This window comes from Lagenorhynchus albirostris, chromosome 1, assembly GCF_949774975.1.
Source record: "Lagenorhynchus albirostris chromosome 1, mLagAlb1.1, whole genome shotgun sequence".
Taxonomy (NCBI): Eukaryota; Metazoa; Chordata; class Mammalia; order Artiodactyla; family Delphinidae; genus Lagenorhynchus; species Lagenorhynchus albirostris.
The window spans coordinates 48,034,379-48,057,220 of record NC_083095.1 but is presented as its reverse complement, the minus strand read 5'-3'; the positions used below and the strand labels follow the sequence as shown (position 1 = coordinate 48,057,220).

At 38.0% G+C, this 22,842-nt stretch overlaps 1 protein-coding gene and 1 pseudogene across 1 annotated transcript in view; one reads left to right on the top strand and one right to left on the bottom strand.

Annotated features, from left to right (window-relative positions):
- TXNDC16 (thioredoxin domain containing 16) overlaps positions 1–22,842 on the bottom strand; it is a 104,448-nt gene that overhangs the window by 43,058 nt on the left and 38,548 nt on the right. Inside the window, exons 9-13 of the mRNA XM_060167196.1 lie at positions 10,947–11,113; positions 10,500–10,560; positions 6,037–6,160; positions 1,783–1,926; positions 844–903 (exon numbers count right to left, since the gene is read on the bottom strand). Coding sequence (XP_060023179.1) covers positions 844–903; positions 1,783–1,926; positions 6,037–6,160; positions 10,500–10,560; positions 10,947–11,113 — 556 coding nt within the window. The remainder of the gene's footprint in view (positions 1–843; positions 904–1,782; positions 1,927–6,036; positions 6,161–10,499; positions 10,561–10,946; positions 11,114–22,842) is intronic.
- On the top strand, positions 8,254–9,601 carry LOC132530183 (adiponectin receptor protein 1-like; annotated as a pseudogene).

Here is a 22,842-nt window from a genome sequence, read left to right as displayed (position 1 = left end):
TGCACCAAGTCCAGTGAGCCGAGTATAAGACACACTCTCCACCCATAAGGAACTTACTAAAAAATGAAAGAGCCTGTAAGCTAGTGCCTCAAAACTAAATGGTGGATGCATTCCTGGAGTAGCCAAGAAAAAGCCTATTTAGCCATAATAGCTTTTATTAACAAGAAAAACAGAGTAGAGGAAATCATATTAAAGATACAAAGCATGATATATTCTGTCTTATTCAAGTGATTACAAAACATTATACTTACCTAAGCCAACACTATCTGTCTCTTACTAATGCTAAGAGGCCTCCCTACGCCTCCTTTTTTCTTTGCTGGGATGGTGGCATAGACATTTTGAGTTCATTCCTTGGATTCTTATTTGTCTACCACTGAATCAGGTTTCATAGAATAGTTAAAATAAAAAGATCCTGGCTATTAAAAAATATCCTAACTGTATAGCTTCAAGAACACTGGTATCTTAGTTCCTTCATTAGGATGTGGTCTTATCTATCAAAATTTTATTTAATAGTATTTAGTATATATAGTATTTAGTATATATTTAATAATATTTAACAGTAACTGGCACAGAGTAGGCACTCAATAAATGTTTGCTGAATGACTGAATTCAGCCAAAAAGATTACTGGATTAACTATGTAGCTACAAGACAGTTTTATGAAGACAATCAAAGTGAATGCTTCTGAGAGTTCTGAAACTCATGGTTCATTAACTTATTAACCTTGGAGACACAAACATAATAACCTGAAATTTTACATGGGTTTCTACATCTTTAGCATGACACAGTTATACAAATAGCTATGGCTCAAAATCAGGAAAATAAGCATGCATACCACAGTATACCTTTCAACTTAATTGCCACATCGATGTAGGACTGCAGAAATGCCATGGATACTGCCTGCCCTACATTAAAATAAAAAATTAAACAGATATTACAATGTACATATCTCTAAAGCAGTGGTCCCCAACCTTTTTGGCACCAGGGACTGGTTTCGTGGAAGACAATTTTTCCACGGACTGGAGGGTAAGGGGATGGTTTTGGGATGATTCAAGCACATTACATTTATTGTGCATTTTATTTCCCTTATTATTACATTGTAATATATAATGAAATAATTATACGACTCACCACAATGCTGACAGGAGGCAGAGCTCAGGCAGTAATGCGAGCAATGGGGAGCGGCTATAAATACAGATGAAGTTTCGCTGGCTTGCCTGCTGCTCACCTCATGCTGTATGGCCCGGTTCCTAACAGGCCACAGACCAGTACGCGTCCATGGCCCGGGGGTTGGGGACCCCTGCTCTAAAGCATCCATACTTATATATAACAAACATATACATTTATGGGGTTTCCCCAAATTGTTATTTATTAGTAAGAAATATCCTAGTATGCAGTAGTCAATATTGTTCAAACATTTAAGAGGGTTTCTACGTTCATACTGCAAGGAGTATACTTGAACAGCTATTGTTTGAGGATAAAAGCAATATAGTGCCTATAAATCTATAATAACTGTTAATCAGTCGTTAGCTTGAATAACAATAATTTTTCTAAATTAGTAAGCTTAACATCTAGTTTAATCATGAACCTTCAATTTGTAAGTCAGATATATATAATCAGTTTTACAACCCCAGAATCAGCTAGAAGTAAATATTTCAAAGTGTGGAACATATGAAAATTATGTCACTTTAAAATGTGCAATAACAGAATGCAAAAATAAAGTCTGCCTACTTTAAATGCCCTAATATGCAATATAGTAGTCAACTCTAAAGGCTCATACTCACAACCAGCATAGAAAAGCACTATGCTGTCAGAAGCTGTTACTGTCGCATTAAATGTCTCTTCTGTTAGTTCCACTGCGAGTTCCAAAGGTAACTGTCTCTTCCTGTCTCTGTAAACAGTTTCTGCCACTTCATCATCTTGAATATCTAAAATGTTTGAAGAGGAATTAATATAAATATAAATGTATAATTTAAAAAATTTAAGCTCTTCTCCCAGGCAAGCATGTGAAAATTTGGTATTTTATAAAAACTTTTGAATTCATACAATCTTAATATTTAAAATGCATGATATTTAGAAAACTTTCCAGTTGTCTGGCTTCCTATCTTAAATGACTCTCAGATGCTTCCTGACCCAGAAATTGTCAAGTTTTAGTCAATTCCAAAAGGCGTTAAACTTGTCAAGAAATAATATAAATATTGCTCTTTTATTTCTAATCAACATATTAATTTATAAGCCAAAAAAGTCCTACCATACATATTTGACAGTGTTTCTTTAGCTTCTACTACATGCCAAGCACTGTGACAGACACTAAGGAAAGTGGTAAACAAAATAGACATAGTCCCTGACCACTTAGAGCCTCTATCTACGGAAAAGTCAGTCAATAAACTGATCACTAAATAAATATATAACTATAAGTGTGATCAGTTTAAGAGGAAAGGTAAAATACACAGTGAGAGATTTTAACAGAGAGATTTAGATTGGGAGATCCAAAGTCCACCACATAGAGAATCAATAAAAGGATGTTTTAGGCAAAGGGAAAACACGTGCAAAGCTCTGAGAAATAAGAGCTAAGCATATTCTAGGTACTGAGGGAAGGCAAATTTGACTAAAACAAGATGGCCTGAAGAAATAGCATGAGAAAACTCTAGGCTAGACAGTAGCTGGATTATAAGAGGCCATATAAGCCAAGAATTTTGAATTTTATTCTAAGTGTATTGAGTTAAGGGTGGATTCTGAATATGTAAAAAACTTTCATTAACCACAATATATAGAAATATTGAATCACTATGGTGTTCAACTAAAACTAACATGTTACATGTCAATTAAATCTTAAAAAAAAAAACTTTTCATTAAGATAGACAGATAGACCCATCCACCCACCCATTCATCCATCCATCAAAGTATGTGGTAAAAAAATAAAAAACACATTATGAATTCACAAATATCCTATTGGAATTTATATAGATTGTATGTTAACACTGGAGGGACATCTAACTTGATAAGAGAGACAAGCTTCCTAGAAGAGTTGACACAAGATGAACATTAAAAGAAAAATAAAACTTAGGCAGGCAGTAGAGGCATATGGAGTAAAAGGGACAGCATGTACAAAGCAACAGTGGCATGAAAAATCATGATGAAGTTGAAATCTGAACACTGACTCTCTGATTTAAGAATTATTGTTAACTTTGTAGATGTAGTAATAGCATTAATTATGTTAATTTTAAAAGGAGAATCCTTACATTTCTGAAATACACAGGGAAATATTTATGGATGAATTTGTATGTTTGGAATTTGCTGCAAAATAATAAAGGGAGGGCAGTGATTGGAATAGGATTAGCCATAAACTGATGGTGGCTGGGCGAGGCCAGGTAATGGGTACCTGGAGATTTGTTCTATTATGCTGTCTACTTTATGGTAAGTTTATAATTCTCTGTAACAAGATATTAAAAAGAAAGGAAGGGAGGAAGTGAGAAAGGCAATGCATTCAGAAAACTAAATTATTATTTTCCATATGATTGCTAATACTATAAAATAAAATACTAGGTCTGGATTTCAGTACCATATTGGCAATTTTTAGCTGTGTAACTCTAGTCAATTATATAACTCTGTGTCTCAATATTCAAACCTGTGAAACATAAGAGTTCTATTATTAATTTTAAGGTACTTTTAAATACCACATTCTATGGCACTAGAAGTTATGCCCTCAATACCAAAATTAATAAAGGCCAATTTTCTCATTTACTGTATTTTTTTCTTATTATTCATGTATTTTCATTTTCCTGCTAGTCCATTCTTATTTCCCAATCCATCCTTTCTTATCTTGTCCAAACACCTCCTTCTTGCTTCCCCATTCTCTTAATAAGCCACCCTCATTTATAAATTTATAATTTATAAATTTATTTATTCCTCAGCTCAAACTTTCACCAATTCATATATATATATATATACACATATACATATATATATATATATATATATATAGTGTGTATATATATATATACACACACACTCTCTTTAGCCACACATGTTTGTTATTTTTTTTCATACTCTCCTTTTGGAGACCTCAGTCCATTTAATTCTGATTCATCTTGTGCCCATTTCCTTTGAAGGGCATTTTTCTTTATATTCCACTCTTACGTGGTAACAAACTCTTTCCAAACCCTCATCCATGTCTCATATAAATGGGAATGAAATGAAAATGAGAAGGAAACTGTGTATATAGGCACGACATCAAACTATATTATGGGTCGGTATGGATTACAAACATAGGAAGTTAAGACCAAAAAAAAAAAACCCGAAAAACAAAACAAAACAAAAAATTCCACTACAAAGCAAAAAAAGAAAGCTGTTTAAGAAACATGAGAACTGGGCTGAGGAGAGAAGATAGGGGAGAGTTAGAAAAAAAGAGAAGGCAGCACCAGAGGGCAAACTAAAGCCAGAGAATCAGGAAGTAAAACAGGGGACATGGCAACAATGAAATTTTGAAACAGGCAACTACCACTGAGGACAGGAATCTTATTAAATTGACAGATAATTCCTCTGACTCTGAAGAATATATGAACCATGATAGGAATAAAGCAGGGAGCAAGAGAGCAGAACACAGATCTGCCTATACAATGACGATGCTATGGAGAAGAACTCTGGCTTAAATCATGAGCAATTCTAACCTCTGTATATCAGAAAAAAACTAGAGCAGTGCTCAAACCAAGAAGCTGGTCACCAGTAACGGTTAAAGCTCAGAGCCCTTATTAAATGTATAATATAGATGTTGATCCTAATAATAAAGGGACCTCATGAAAACAATATGTAAATTACTTCCATCTTGGGACTCATGATAATAGGACTATATAAAAAGTATTTACAGGACTTCCCTGGTGGCGCAGTGTTTAAGAATCCACCTGCCAGTGCAGGGGACACGGGTTCGAGCCCTGGTCCGGGAAGATCCCACGTGCCGCAGAGCAACTAAGCCCGTGTGCCACAACTACTGAGCCTGCGAGCCACAACTACTGAGCCTGCACACCTAGAACCCATGGTCCACAACAAGAGAAGCCACCACAATGAGAAACCCGCGCACTGCAACGAAGAGTGGCTCCCGCTCGCTGCAACTAGAGAAAGCCCACGCACAGCAACAAAGACCCAACACAGCCAAAAATTAATTAATTAATTAATTTTTAAAAAAGTATTTACTAAATGGGACTCATGATAATAGTACTATATAAAAATTCAAGTGTTTGCTAAATGGGATACAAGAATGCACAAGACATAATCCCTGCCTTAGAAATTTTATAGACCAATAGAGAGAAAAGTAAATAAACAATTTCAGAATAGGACTGATGTTATAAAAGAAGTACTAGGAATGATAATGATCATAAGTAAGATTTCAAATCAGAATGCTCCACATGCCATTTGTGTGACATTGGGCAGATCACTTAACTGAGCTAAAACACAGATTTTTTCCTCTACAAAATGAAGGTTACCTCAGCTAACTCAGAGGACAGCTATCAAAGTAAATAATGAGTGGGAAATAGCCTTGAAAACTATAGAATACTTCAAAAATGTAAGCAATAAAAAGAAAAACAGAAATAACATATTAAAAAGAATTATTAAAATGTTATCAAAATTTACTCCCTATACTGCTAACAATTGGATTCATTTACAACTACAAATACAATTATATTTATCAGAATTTCATATCCTAATAGGAATAATAAAAATAAAATATCATACTGTGGCTCCTGGGTCCTTTTTAAACACGGAGTAGACCAGTAGGGCTGAAAGAACTGATGTGGAGGATAAAGACACACTTGTGGAAAGCTAGAAGCCTGACATGTAACAATGAAAGGTATCGCACTAAACAAAATAGAGCATCCTTATATCTTTACACCTCATCAAGTTGCTAAAATGAAATTCAAAATTAATTTCTTCAGGCCTCTTCACATTCTTGAATGTGACAGTTAATTCACTGAAATTTCACTGACCTTAAGGATGCTGGGTATAAATGGGAGGGGAGCATGATCATCAAAAAAACATATTACCCATATCTGGACCTTCAATGTCATTGTCTTCATCTTCGTGCATTTCCTCAATGTGCATACTACTTTCCACACGGGATACGATTAAATCAATATTATTTAACACCAAAAATTCCACTGGCACTCCCTAGAAATACATTAATTTTAAAAGATATGACTAAAATATAACAAAGCATTTTAATACAAAAATGTTTTACTTGTTTGATACTAAAATGAAATGAAACTAAACCTCTGAACCTCAATTTTAATATTTTTTTTAAAAAAGGTAAATTAACTCCACGATCACTATTAAAAGCATCCAAAGTATACGTTATAGAAAGATAGTGTGTGCTACTGAAAAAGAGGGCAAAAAAGAACTGAAAGTCTCGCTTGCTTCTTGTCACAATCACATCACACTGACATCTGAAGCATTTTACATATAACAGTAAGTCCTACCTCAATACAATTGAGGTATAAAAATATATACAATTTTATTGCAAACAGAGACAAAATTGTTTTGTATTCTACAGAAATATTCAAAATAATACTTCATCTAAAAAAATTCCACTAAAAAGTTTAATTGCCTGTTTAGCCCTAAACATAAAAATACTATCTGCCCCTAGGTATTTTAAGAATACCAAATTCTATTCCATTGAAATTATTCCATTAAAATTTCTTTCACTAAGCCTCAACCAAAACATTTTTAAAACATGAAATTTTAGGCCACTGGATTATTTTAGTAAATTATCCCTGCTGCAACCTCATGATAAAACTTGAAGGGATGAGGAGTTGCTTCTTATGGATGAGCAAAGAAAGTGGTTTCTTGAGATGGAATCCACTGCTGGTGAAGATGCTGTGAAGACTGTTGAAACGACAACAAAGGATTGAGAATATTACAAAAACTAAGTTGATAAAGCAGCAGCAGGGTCTGAGAGGATTGATTCCAATTGTGAAAGATGTTCTACTCTGGGTAAAATTCTACCAACAGCATTGCTCTGTAGCATACTACAGAGAAATCTTTCATGAAAGGAAGAGTCGATCAACGGGGCAAACATCGCTGTCGTCTGATCTTAAGAAACTGCCGCAGCCACTGCCCTGGTCCGTCAGCAGCCACGTCAACATCAAGGCGGGACTCTCCACAAGCAAAAAGATTACAACTCACTGAAGGCTCAGATGATGGTTAGCATTTTTTTTAGCAATAAGGAATTCTTAAATTAAGGCATATACATTGTTTTTTTAGACATAATGCTACGGCACACTTACTAGACTACAGTATAGTATATATATAACTTTTATATGCACTGGGACAACAGCATGAACTTTAATTCTTCTACAAAACCTATTTCCCGATAACAAATTAAGTAATTTCCTACTTAGGGGTCTTCCCCTAATAGTAAAAAAAAAATAGCTTCAGAAAGTATTCCTTCCATTACCTGGTCAAAAAGCAAAGCATACTAGCCCCACAGTGTACACATTTGAACAATACTACAGTTCTCAAAGTATTTTCCTATTGGGTCTCATAAAACTTCTTGTAAGTTAGAAGGGGAGGTTTTACGACTATTTCACAAATGAAAAATCTGAGCTTGAAGAAGTTAATTCAGTTATCTGGACCCAGAACTAGCAGGAACAGAATCCAAGTCTTCTGACTCTTTAGCCCAGTATTCCTATCATAGACTTATGCAAGGGAATTTAAGTTTAAACTGTCTGGCAGTTCATAAACATATCAATAATTTTTTAGCATATGTATATAATATTTACAAGATGTTCAGAATTAAAGAGTTCTTAATTAAGAACAATTTAAGGAAAAAGGGACATTAACAGAAATTTACAGAGGAAATACAAATGACCTAACTAGTCAAAGTTATCAAAGACATGCAAATTAATACTGAAACTTTTTTTGTGTATAGAAATGATTTTTTTTTTTAAGATTACTGTTCAGTACTGGCAAAGATGTATGAGAAACAAGAAATTCCAAACCCTGCTGGTAAAAGTATAACCCTTCTGGAGGGAAATTTGACAACGCATTTTAAAAGTCTTAAAAATTCCCATTTCCTTTAATAAAACTTACTTCCAGAAATTTAGCAAAAGGAAAGAGTCAGTGATGTCCAAAACAGTGTACAAAGGCAGGCATCACAGCACAATAGCAAGTAATGAAATATAACTGTACATGAAAAGCAGGATATATAGCATGATCCTAAATTTCTTTACAATATATATATAGGCAGAAGATTCGCACCGCTTGGCCACAGGCCGCCTCCAGTGCCGCGGGATGTAGCGCGGGGTCCGCGGCCCCGAGCAGAGCCCGCCGCCCGCCTGTCTTCCATCACAGGGAACTCTTTGCTCCCTGGGCCCTAGAGACCCCACCCTTTCCCCAAGCTGAAGCCACAGGGCATTGAGGTACCAGCCAGATGTCTTCTCACAAAGGACCTGTGGTGGCCCAGGGCAGTGGGGCTCCTGCCGGGAACAGGGAGGCTGACACAGCAGAGCTGGCTGAGCTGGGCCCCCTGCTAGAGGAGCTAGGCAAGCAGGGCATCGCCAGCCCAAGCAAAGCTGAAGAAGAGCAGGCATGCCCAGTGCCTCAGGAAGCGGAGGAGGAGGGGTGGGTGCTGACACTTCCCCTGCAAGCCCACCATGCCATGGAGAAGATGGAGGAGTTTGTGCATAAGGTCTGGGAGGGGCGCTGGAGGGTCATCCCGTACGACGTGCTCCCCGACTGGCTGAAGGACAACGACTACCTGCTGCACGGCCACAGGCCGCCCATGCCCTCCTCCCGGGCCTGCTTCAAGAGCATCTTCCGCATCCACACGGAGACGGGCAACTTCTGGACCCACCTGCTTGGTTTTGTGACGTTTCACTTTCTGGGAATCCTGACCATGCTGAGACCAAACGTGTACTTCATGATCCCTCTTCAGGAGAAGGTGGTGCTCGGGACGTTCTTCCTGGGCGCGGTGCTCTGCCTCAGCTTCTCCTGGCTCTTTCACGCTGTCTATTATCACTCAGAGAAGGTCTCTCAGACCTTTTCCCAACTAGATTATTCAGGGATTGCCCTGCTGATTACGGGGGAGCTTTGTCCCCTGCCTCTGTTACTCCTTCTACTGCTCCCCACAGCCACGGCTCATCCACCTCTCCAGCGTGGGCACCTCTGCCATCATTGTGCTGCAGTGGCACCGGTTTGCCACTCCTAAGCACCAGCAGACAAGAGCAGGGGTGTTCCTGGGGCTTGGCTTGAGCGGCATCGTGCCCACCATGCACTTTACAATCGTGGAGGGCTTCGTCAAGGCCACCACGGTGGGCCAGATGGGCTGTTTCTTCCTCATGGCTGTGATGTACATCACCAGAGCTGGCCTTTATGCCGCACGGATTCCCGAGCGCTTCTTCCCTGGAAAATCCGACATGTGGTTCTAGTCTCATCAGATCTTCCATGTCCTGGTGGTAGCAGCCACCTTCGTCCACTTCTACGGGGTCTCCAACTTTCAGGAGTTCCGATATGGCCTGGAAGGGGGCTGTACTGACGACTCCCTCCTCTGAGCCGCCCTGCAAGGGCGTAGGAGGAACTTTCCAAGTGCTTTTAAAATAACTTCTTTGCTAAAGTGAGAGCAAGGGTCTGAGCTGTCTGTTTCTAGAAGAAACCTCTTAGAGAATTCAGTATCAACCGATCTTCAGCCCACTTCACACTCCTGGGCAATAAACTCTCCTTTCCCTCGCTGAGAGCAGTGGGGATGGGCAGACGTGGCCGCCTCACCACTGAGCCACGCCCTCCTCAGTAAGGCAACTACTGTCCCCTCACAGAGATGAGGCTTTGAAACTCATGTTGAGATTTTATGCCCCCTCCAGCCATTCTGGGGAAAAATGATGGACTGGGACTCTTCAGAAATTCTGTTTCCAGAAGAAACTGTCCCTTCCTCACCCACGTTTTGACTTTGTAACCTGGCTTATAACAGGCCATCCGTTTTTGTAGCACACTTTTGAAAAACAATGATAACCTCGTCCATCTCTTGAGGGCCTGGACCTACTCACACAGCAGGAAGAACAAAGCCACCAACTTTTGCACAGCCCGGCTAATCATGGAAGTGTGTCCAGGCTTCAGGTAACTTGAGTTTTAATTTTTTTCTTGGCAGAGTAATGTAAAATTAAAGCGGGGAAAGATATTTAATATTTAATACTAAGCTTTAAAAAGAAACCTGCTATCATTGCTATGTATCTTGATGCAAAGACTATGATGATAATAAAAGAGTACAGAAGACACTTGGCATTCAAAAAAAATTAATAAAGAATACATATATATTTAAATACACGCACACACACACAAACACACACACACACGGAGAGACAGAGTAACAGATGAAAGAAAACACACCAAAATGTTAACAGCAATTATCGTTGAATAGTGGCAATTCACAGAATTTTCCTATAATAAGTGTATGTTACTTTAGGACCGCATGTATTAAATAAGCAGACACTGTAGACCAATATATAAAATGACTAACCTCTTCTGCTCTTTTGAAGACCACATTAGCATTCTGAGGAAAGTCCACTTCCAAAGAGTCCCTTTTTCAAAATGGAAATAAATGTTTTATGTTGTTAATCTCAAGAATAATAGTCATCCAGGATGTCAATCTAAAATAGAGCTGTAAGTTCTTATACTAAAAAATGTTTATGAAGAAAGATTACAATTTAGTGAGTCTGAGAAATTTTACACATAAATACAGATCAGATTTTCTACCCTGTCTTAATCTACAGCTTCATTTAGCAAAGTTTAAAGGTCTAAATATTAATCAAGCTGATAATTAAAGACTTTAGCTCAGCAACTGGTTTTAACTATATTAGAGTCCATTAGAGATCTGATTTTATTTATAAGTGAACAGACTGCCATATAAGAAAAATATTAGTGTTCTGCTAAATACAGTATAGTGACTACTTTATATTTAAAATACCTTAACAGGAGCAGAACTCCTGCTTTTCCCAGAAGACGCCAAGCAACCCATTCTGCAGTTGTTCTATCAGCTTCATATGTAGCTTGTTGACTAACAATAAAAACCAGTGGTAATCCTAGTTGAAGATGAACAGTTGAAACTTGTTGAGGATCTTCAGCAACTTCAGTCTTCATTTAGAAAAAGAACAAAACGTCTTTACTATGTGATAATAATGTTCCAACATTTGGATTTAAACCCTGCTAATTCTTATCAATAAAGACGAGTGAAAAAACAAGTCTGTGAAATAGATCCATTAACATTAACAGAAATGGTCTCATGATTTTCTAAGTTTAATGCTCCCAGTGTACCTGTATAGTTTAAGCATTATGAAACTAACAAATTTTACAAGGAGTTAAACAGAAATTTACAACCATAAAGGATAAGGATACTATAAAGAAACAAACAAAAAAAACAATAAAAAAACTGTGGTACTGATAAATAAAGAGATATTTGAAACAAAACAGAACAGATAACTAAGGAACAAATACTTACACATAAGAATTTAACATATAATGACATATTACAGAACAATGAGGAACATCTGAGTTGACATCAGCTTGAATATACACATCTAATTTCACCCCCTCCAGAAATCCCAGCACAACTACAGCAGTGGGATTTTTCAAAAGAGATAAACATACATATGTGAAGAAAGGAAAAGAGAAAAGGCAGCAAAATTTTGGAAGCTGGAGAAAAAAACCCTAAAGCCATGAGAGAGGAAAAGCTAAGAGACAATTTCACTTTAACTGCAGAATCCTAAAATTGCTCAGGAACTGTCACTGCCTGGCGTCTCTGGAACTGGGAGAGAAATACTGGAAGGGGAATGGCAGGAAGGCTCCAAAATAAGGAGGAACAGGTAAAACTTTTGAGGAAGCATTAGATCCCTAGATTCCCCTCCCCAACTCCATGAACTTAGGTCCCTCCCTCACACCAGAAGAAATCTGGCCGGACTGCAGGAACAGCTGAGAGTAGGAATACCATACCCAAAGCAGGGGGATTGAGTACCCAAATGCTGAGACTCCTTTTAGCCCTTTCCCACTCAGTTTCCAGTATGCTAGCAGCCAGACTTCTGTACACCAGCAGAAAACTGGAAGTTCCTTTTCTGGGGACCTTGAGTAACCACAAGAAAAAGTCTAAAGCTACCGACATTGAGGTTCACCAGAAAGCAGCCCAGATCCAATCACCCTATGGAGCTCAGAACTAACAAGTGCGATCTACAGCCTCAGAATTTCCAATAAGCTTTTTAAGTTTCAGATTCTAAATCATGAACAAGGAGTAACAAGCATCTAAGGAAAGCCTCTAACATGAAAGACAGAGACCAGAACAAACAGAAAAACAAGTAACGTGGAGGAAACAGACTATTCAGAAGAAGGTTCAGAAAACCACCACTGATAAGCTCAAAAGGATGGGAAGATAGACTACCCATAAAGAAATGAAAAATACAGTTGAATAAATCTGCCAGAAAGTATAGCAAAAGACAGATGGATAATAGAAAAGATAAAATTGAGGGACTAGTTCAAGGGGTCCAACATTCAAATAGGAGTCCCAGAAAGAGAGAAGGGAGAAAACAGAAGGGAAGAAATCATCACTGAAATACACACAACTTTCCCACAACTGAAGAAGCATGAGCTGCCAGATTGAAAGAGCCCACTGAGTAACCAGCAGAGTGGATAATAGCAGATACACGGGAAGATGCATTCCTGTAAAATTTCTAATTATTGAGGGTTTTTTTAATCATAAAAGTTTTCACAGAGAAATCTATATTTACCTATGGTAAGCAGAATTCTAAGATGGTCCCCAAGATTCCTGGTGTACACATTTTGTATAATCCTAATTCCTTGAGTGTGGGTGATACTTATAGCAGAGTCATTCCCTGGATTAGGTCACACCATGTAAGACCGTCATAGCACAAAGGAGTGAGATTTGTCTGCTGGCTTTGAGGGAGAAAACTGCAATTTTTTGAGGGGGCCACGTGGTCAGGATCTGAGAACAGCCTGTAGGAGGTAAGAGCAACACTGGCCAACAGCCAGCGAGAAGGTGGGAACCTCAGTGCTACAACAACACATAGCTCAATTATGCCAAAACCTGAATGGGTATAACAGCCTGAAGGAGTAGAAAAGCCTGGTTTTTTCTTTGTGTATTTGGAGAACTATAAGAAATTTAGTATTAAAAAAGTAAAAAGGGGGAACAGACAGTAAGACTGGAGATCTGGCAAGGGGCCAAATCATTAAAAACTATATATATCCTCCTAAGAAGGTAGGGCTTTATTCTGTAAATAATTGGAAGCCAGTTAGGAACTGCAAAAATTATTGTAACAAGATCATATATGTGTATTTAAAATATATCACTATGTTTAGGAAAAAGGGACTTCCCTGGTGGTCCAGTGGTTAATACTCTGGGGAACTAAGATCCCACATGCCATGTGGCCAAAAAAAACCAAATAGAAACAAAAAAAATATACTAAAAACCAATGAATCCTACAATTTAAATGGGTGAATTAAATGATATGTGAACTATAGCTCAATAAAGATGTTTTATAAATAAATAAATAAATAAAATAAAACATATCACTCTGCAAGCAACAGAGAGCATAAACTTATAGAGAGTGAAGTACAGGAATACAATATAGACCAGATCAGTCGTTATTGCTAAAATAGTACACGAGAGAGAGGGAGAACCTGGATTAAAGCGCTGGCTGTTAGGATGAAGAATTCAAAAGATATTTAAGATCTAAAATTAGATGCAGAGAGATGTAGGAGCTGAGAATGGTTTTCCAGGTTTCTGCCATGAATGACTGGACAATAAATTAACCAAGATAATGGAGCGAGAACAGATGGTAAAGGATAACACATTAATGCCGGACATGTAGAGCTTAGGAGAAAGACATCTAGTTAGTAGTTAAATATATGGGACAGGAACTCTGAAGAAACATTGGACCTGAAAATTCAAATCTGAGAATCAGTGTAGTTAATGCCATAGAAACAGATGAGGGTGTGTTCCAAGCATCTATCACTGTGTATGTAGCAAAGCACGCCAACACCTGATGGCTTAAAGTAACAAGAATCATTTATTTTGTCCATATGTCTGCAAGCTCATCTCTGGTCCACATTGCATTAGTGGGGCATTTCGACTGGAGGGTGAAGGTTCCACTTTAAAGATGGCTCATTCACTGGCTAGCAAGCTGTTGCTGACTATTATGAGCTCAGCCAGAACCGTGGGCTGCGGACCTCAATTCCTCTTCACATGACTTCTCCTCAGGCTTAATTTCACGGAAAAGTAGCTGGGTTTTAAGAATGAGCAATCAGGGCTTTCCTGGTGGCGCAGTGGTTGAGAGTCCGCCTGCCGATGCAGGGGACACGGGTTCATGCCCCGGTCCGGGAAGATCCCACATGCCGCGGAGCGGCTGGGCCCATGAGCCATGGCCGCTGAGCCTGCGCATCCGGAGCCTGTGCTCCGCAATGGGAGAGGCCACAACAGTGAGAGGCCCTCGTACCACAAAAAAAAAACAGAAAAAAGAATGAGCAATCAAAGAGAGCAAGGCAGAAGCACATGGCATTCTATGACACATAGCCTCAGAAGCCACATATCATCATTTCAGCCTTATTCTACTGGTCAAGGCAGTCACAAAGGCGCAATCATGTTCAAGGAGAGAAGACACAGACCCTACCGCTGGACAGGCACATTGATCATGTCACATGATAAGGAGAGTTTATGAGATGGGAGAGTTGTTATTGCCATCTTTGGAAAATTTAATCAAAGTCTGATAGGATGAGGCTTTGGGGGGCTTGGAGAGAGAAGTGAGTATATTTTGCAAGTGGGACAGATATGAATTGTTGTAGTCAATGGTCTACTCTCTGGCTACAGTTTCCACCCCATCCCATGCGAATAACACTTCTCTCCAAGATTTCCAAGCCTCATCCCATCAGACTTTGAGACCAATGCAAACTCGAAGATCTCATCATCTACATTCAGGTCTAGTGTGGCCTCTTGGATATAGCTCCTTGAGAACTGTTCCTCTCAATCTGAAGAAATGAATGAATTATTTTTCCCCATTCTCAACAGACAATGATGGAACAGGCAAAAGATAACCACTATACACATTACTGTTTGAAAGGGGAGAAAGCAGAAGCATAAAATGGTCATTAGTGTGTAGGGATTCTGAAGCCCATTCAGGCATATGGGCTAGTTCCTTGATTAGGGCTCAGTCCTACTCCCTAAGGGTTTGTTCTCTGAGGCTCTGGGTTACATATTTGGGCTCTTGACCTGCCCTCCAACTCATCCTTTCTTGCTTACAAAAAAAGGGAGCCTGTGTTTGCAGCTGAGCAGATTTCTCAGTCATTTCCTGTCCATAGAATATGGGGAGTCTAAAGACTTCTTTTCATTTTGTGCTGTTTCTGTCCCTTTCCATACAAGCTGGTGTACTTCTTTTAAAACCCCATGCTTCCTTAATTATAAAGTTATTATCCATTCCATTAGACAAAAGACAAAATTACAAATGTCCTTGATAGATAGAAAAAGTAATAGAGTAGTACCAAGAAGATTGCTAATAGTACCATAAAAATTACTAATAATTTCACATATCTATAAAAATATATATATTTTTAAAATTATAAATTAGTATAAAATATACAAAAGTGACAGAAGCACTCTTGCACCAGGGGTGAGATTACAACTTAGAAATTTTCAAAAAACAATATAAGAAAATGAAGGACTATAAGAGACTGCTATGAACGATTATACACCAACAAATTAGATAAACTAGAAGAAACTGATAAACTCCTAGACATATACACCTACCAAGACTAAATCAAGGACTTCCCTGGTGGTGCAGTGGTTAAGACTCCATGCTCCCACTGCAGGGGGCACAGGTTTGACACCTGGTTGGGGAACTAAGATCCCATATGCCACACAGCATGGCCAAAAAAAAGACTGAATAAAGAAGAAATAGAAACCCTGAACATATAACTAGTAAGGAGAGACTGAATCAGCAATCAAAAATCTCCTAACATAGTAAAGTGCAGGCAGAGATGACTTCACTGTAGAATTCTATCACACATTTCAAAAGAATTAATGCCAATCCTTCTCAAACTCTTCCAAAAAAATAAAGAGGAGGGAACACTTCCAAACTTATTGTATGAGGCCAACATTTTTCTCATACCAAAACCAGACAAAGATACTATAAGAAAACTACAGACCAATATCCCTGATGAAAACTCATGCAAATATCCTCAATAAAATACTAATAAAATGAATTCAACAAAACTTTAAAAGGATTAAACACCATGACCAAGAGGGACTGATTCCTGGGATGCAGGGATGGTTCAACATATGAAAATCAGGATTGGTTCAAGATGGCGGAGTAGAAGGACGTGCTCTCACTCCCTCTTGCAAGAACACCAGAATCACAACTAACTGCTGAACAATCATCGACAGGAAGACACTGGAACTCACCAAAAACGATACCCCACACCCAAAGACAAAGGAGAAGCCACAATGAGACGGCTGGAGGGGCGCAAACACAATAAGATCAAATCCCATAACTGCTGCGTGGGTGACTCACAAACTGGAGAACACTTATACCACAGAAGGCCACCCACTGGAGTGAAGGTTCTGAGCCCCACGTCAGGCTTCCCAATCTGGGGGTCCAGCAACGAAAGGAGGAATTCCTAGAGAATCAGACTTTGAAGGCTAGCAGGATTTGATTGCAGGACTTTGACAGGACTGGGGGAAACAGAGACTCTACTCTTGGTGGGCACACACAAACTAGTGTGTGCATCAGGACCCAGGGAAAGGAGCAGTGACCCCATAGGAGACTGAATAAGATCTACCTGCTAGTGTTGGAGGGTCTCTTGCAGAGGTGGGGGTGGCTGAGTCTCACTTGAGGACAAGGACACTGGCAGCAGAAGTTCTGGGAATTACTCCTTGGCGTGAGAACTCCCAGAGTCCGCCATTAGCCCCCGCAAAGAGCTCGGGGAGGCTCCAGAGTTGGGTCACCTCAGGCCAAACAACCAACAAGGAGGGAACCCAGCCCCACCCATCAGCAGACAAGTGGATTAAGTTTTACTAAGCTCTGCCCACCAAAGCAACAGCCAGCTCTACCCACCACCAGTCCCTCCCATCAGGAAACTTGCACAAGCCTCTTAGATAGCCTCATCCACCAGAGGGCAGACAGCAGAAGCAAGAAGAACTACAATCCTGCAGCCTGTGGAACAAAAACCACATTCACAGAAAGATAGACAAGATGAAAAGGCAGAGGGCTATGTACCAGATGAAGGAACAAGACAAAAGCCCAGGAAAACAACTAAATGAAGTGGATATAGTCAACCTTCCAGAAAAAGAATTCAGAATGATAGTGAAGATGATCCAGGACCTCGGAAAAAGAATGGAGGCAAAGATTGAGAAGATGCAAGAAATGTTTAAAAAAAGACCTAGAAGAATTAAAGAACAAACAAACAGCGATGAACAACACAATAACTGAAATGAAAAATACACTAGAAGGAATCAATAGCAGAATAAATGAGGCAGAAGAAAGGATAAGTGACCTGGAAGACAAAATGGTGGAATTCACTGCTGCCGAACAGAATAAAAAAAAAGAATGAAAAGAAATTAAGACAGGCTAAGAGACTTCTGGGAAAACATTAAATGCAACAACATTCACATTACAGAGGTCCCAGAAGGGGAAGAGAGAGAGAAAGGACCCGAGAAAATATTTGAAGGGATTATATTCAAAAACTTCCCTAACACGGGAAAGGAAATAACCACCCAAGTCCAGGAAGTGCAGAGAGTCCCATACCGGATAAACCCAAGGAGAAACACGACGCGACACATAGGAATCAAATTGGCAAAAATTAAAGACAAAGAAGAATTATAGAAAGCAACAAGGGAAAAATGACAAATACCATACAAGGGAACTCCCATAAGGTTAACAACTGATTTCTCAGCAGAAACTCTACAAGCCAGAAGGGAGTGGAATGATATACTTAAAGTGATGAAAGGGAAGAACCTAGAGCCAAGATTACTCTACCTGGCAAGGATCTCATTCAGATTCGATGGAGAAATCAAAAGCTTTACAGATAAGCAAAAGCTAAGAGAATTCAGCACCACCAAACCAGCTCTACAATAAATGCTAAAGGAACTCCTCTAAGTGGGAAACACAAGAGAAGAAAAGGACCTACAAAAACAAACCCAAAACAATTAAGGAAATGGTCACAGGAACATACATATCAATAATTACTTTAAACATGAAGGGATTAAATGCTCCAACCAAAAGACACAGGATTGCTGAATGGACACAAAAACAAGACCCATATTTATGCTGTCTACAACAGACCCACGTCAGACCTAGGGACAAATTCAGACTGAAAGTGAGGTGATGGAAAAAGATATTCCATGCAAATGGTAATCAAAAGAAAGCTGGAGTAGCAATACTCATATCAGATAAAATAGACTTTAAAATAAAGAATGTTATAAGAGACAAAGAAGAACACTACATAATGATCAAGGGATCAATCCAAGAAGAAGATATAACAATTGTAAATATATATGCACCCAACATAGGAGCACCTCAATGCATAAGGCAACTGCTAACAGCTATAAAAGAGGAAATCGACAGTAACACAATAATAGTGGGGGACTTTAACACCTGACTTACACCAATGGACAGATCATCCAAACAGAAAATTAATAAGGAAACACAAGCTTTAAATGACACAATATAATTGACATATATAGGAAATTCCATCCAAAAACAGCAGATTACACTTTATTCTCGAGTGTGCATGGAACATTCACCAGGACAGATCACATCTTGGGTCACAAATCAAGCCTCAGTAAATTTAAGAAAATTGAAATCATATCAAGCATCTTTTCTGACCACAACACTATGAGATTAGAAATCAATTACAGGGAAGAAAACATAAAAAACACAAACACATGGAGGCTAAACAAAACGTTACTAAATATCCAACAGATCACTGAAGAAATCAAAGAGGAAATCAAAAAATATCTACAGACAAATGATAATGAAAACACGACAATCCAAAACCTATGGGATGCAGCAAAAGCAGTTCTAAGAGGGAAGTTTATAGCTATACAAACCTACCTCAAGAAACAAGAAAAATCTCACATAAACAATCTATCCTTATACCTAAAGGAGCTAGAGGAAGAAGAACAAACAAAACCCAAAGTTAGCAGAAGGAAGGAAATCGTAAAGATCAGAGCAGAAATAAATGAAATAGAAACAAAGAAAACAATAGCAAAGATCAATAAAACTAAAAGCTGGTTCTTTGAGAAGATAAACAACATTGATAAACCATTAGCCAGACACATCAAGAAAAAGAGGGAGAGGACTCAAATCAATAAAATTGGAAATGAAAAAAGAGAAGTTACAACAGACACTGCAGAAATACAAAGCATCCTAAGAGACTACTACAAGCAACTATATGCCAACAAAATGGACAACCTGGAAGAAATGGACAAATTCTTAGAAAGGTATAACCTTCCAAGATTGAACAAGGAAGAAATAGAAAATATGAACAGACCAATCACAAGTAATGAAATTGAAACTGTGATTAAAAATCTTCCAACATACAAAAGCCCAGGACCAGATGGTTTCACATGTGAATTCTATCAAACATTTAGAGAAGAGCTAACACCCATCTTTCTCAAACTCTTCCAAAAAACTGCAGAGGAAGGAACACTCCCAAACTCATTCTACGAGGCCACCATCACCCTGATATGAAAACCAAAGATACTACCAAAAATGAAAATTACAGACCAATATCACTGATGAATATAGATGCAAAAATCCTCAATGAAATACTAGCAAACAGAATCCAACAACACATTAAAAGGATCATACACCATGATCAAGTGGGATTTACCCCAGAGATGCAAGCATTCTTCAATATATGCAAACCAATCAATGTGATACACCATATTAACAAATTGAAGAATAAAAACCATATGATCATCTCAATAGATGCAGAAAAAGCCTTTGACAAAATTCAACACCCATTTATCATAAAAATTCTCCAGAAAGTGGGCATAGAGGGAACCTACCTCAACATAATGAAGGCCATATATGACAAACCCACAGCAAACATCATTCTCAATGGTGAAAAACTGAAAGCATTTCCTCTAAGATCAGGAACAAGACAAGTATGTCCACTCTCGCCACTATTATTCAACATAGTTTTGGAAGTCCTAGCCACAGCAATCAGAGAAGAAAAAGAAATAAAAGGAATATAAATTGTAAAAGAAGAAGTAAAACTGTCAGTGTTTGCAGATGACATGATACTATACATAGAGAATCGTATACATAGAGATTCCTAAAGATGCCACCAGAAAACTACTAGAGCTAATCAATGAATTTGGTGGAGTTGCAGGATACAAAATTAATGCACAGAAATCTCTGGCATTCCTATACACTAATGAAAAATCTGAAAGAGAAATTAAGGAAACACTCCCATTTACTATTGCAACAAAAAGAATAAAACACCTAGGAATAAACCTATCTAGGGAGACAAAAGACCTGTATGTAGAAAACTATAAGACACTGTTGAAAGAAATTAAAGATGATACCAACAGATGGAGAGATATACCATATTCTTGGATTGGAAGAATCAGTATTGTGAAAATGACTATACTATCCAAAGCAATCTACAGATTCAATGCAATCCCTATCAAATTACCAATGGCCTTTTTTTTTACAGAACTAGAACAAACAATCTTAAAATTTGTATAGAGACACAAAAGACCCCGAATAGCCAAAGCAGTCTTGAGGGAAAAAAACGGAGCTGGAGGAATCAGACTCCCTGATTTCAGACTATACTACAAAGCTACAGTATTAAACGTAATATGGAAGTGACACAAAAACAGAAATATAGATCAATGGAACAGGATAGAAAGCCCAAAGATAAACCCATGCTCCCACGGTCAACTAATCTATGACAAAGGAGGCAAGGATATACAATGGAGAAAAGACAGCCTCTTCAATAAGTGGTGTTGGGAAAACTGGACAGCTACATGAAAAAGAATGAAATTAGAACACTCCATAACACCATACACAAAAATAAACTCAAAATAGATTAGAGATGTAAATGTAAGACCAGACACTATAAAACTTTTAGAGGAAAACATAGGAGGAACATTCCTTGACATAAATCACAGCAAGATCTTCTTTGATCCACCTCCTAGAGTAATGGAAATAAAAACAAAAATGAACAACTGGGACCTAGAGAAACTTAAAAGCTTTTGCAAAGCAAAGGAAACTACAAACAAGACGAAAAGACAACCCTCAAAATGGGAAAAAATATTTGCAAGCGAATCAGTGGACAAAAGATTAATCTCCAAAATATATAAACAGCTCATGCAGCTCAATATTAAAAAAAAAAAAAAACACCCAATCCAAAAATGGGCAGAAGACCTAAATAGATGTTTCTCCAAAGAGGACATACAGATGGCCAAGAAGCACATGAAAAGCTGCTCAACGTCACTAATTATTAGAGAAATGCAAATCAAAACTACAATGAGGTATCACCTCACACCAGTTAGAATGCGCATCATCAGAATATCTACAAACGACAAATGCTGGAGGGGGTGTGGTGAAAAGGGAACCCTCTTGCACTGTTGGTGGGAATGTAAATTGATACAGCCACACCTCCAGTATGAAGGTTCCTTTAAAAACTACAAATATAATTACCATATGACCCAGCAATCCCACTACTGGGCATATACCCAGAGAAAACCATAATTCAAAAAGACACATGCACCCCAATGTTCATTGCAGCATTATTTACAATAGCCAGGTCATGAAAGCAACCTAAATGTCCATTGATAGACAAATGGATAAAGAAGATGTGGTACATATATAGAATGGAATATTACTCTGCCATAGAAAGGAATGAAATTGGGTCATTTGTAGAGACGTGGATGGACCTACAGACTGTCGTACAGAGTGAAGTAAGTCAGAAAGAGAAAAACAAATATCGTGTGTTAACACATATATGTGGAACCTAGAAAAATGGTACAGATGCACTGGTTTGCAAGGCAGAAATAGAGACACAGATGTAGAGAACAAACTTATGGACACCAACGGGGGAAAAAGGCGGGGGGCGGGGTTGGTGGTGCTAGTGGTGTGATGAATTGAGACATTGGGATTGACATGTATATACCGATGTGTATAAAATGGATGACTAATAAGTACATGCTGTATAAAAAAATAAATAAAAGAAAATTCAAAAAAAAAAAAAGAAACCTCTTAAAGAAATTGAAAATAGAGGAAAAAACTAAATTTTAGTTTTGATTGCTATTCAAATGTAAACATTTTCCATCAATAGCTAATTTTCTATGTGGGTGTATGTAGCATCTTTGCCCTATTTTGATATTATATTTTTACCACAGTAAAATAATTATGTACACATGTAATAAAAAATATGAAAATCAATAAATGTAACACACCTCATTAACATAACAATGGTCAAAAATCACATAATCATCTCAATTGATGCAGAAAAAGCATTTGACATAATTCAACACTCTTTCATGATAAAAACATTAAAAAACTAGGAAGAGAACCTCAACATAATAAATGTGATATATGAAAAGCGTACAGCTAACATAGTCAATGGTGAAAAACTGAATGTTTTTCCTCTAAGATCAGGAACAAGGCAAGGATGTCCACTCTTGCCACTTCTATTCAACATAGTACTGGAAGTCCTACCCAGAGCAACTAGGCAAGAAAAAGAAATAAGCATTTGAATTGGAAAGGTAGAAATAAAATTATCTCTGTTCACAGATGACATGGTCTTATATGTAGAAAACCCTAAAGATTCCACAAAAATACTATTAGAACTAA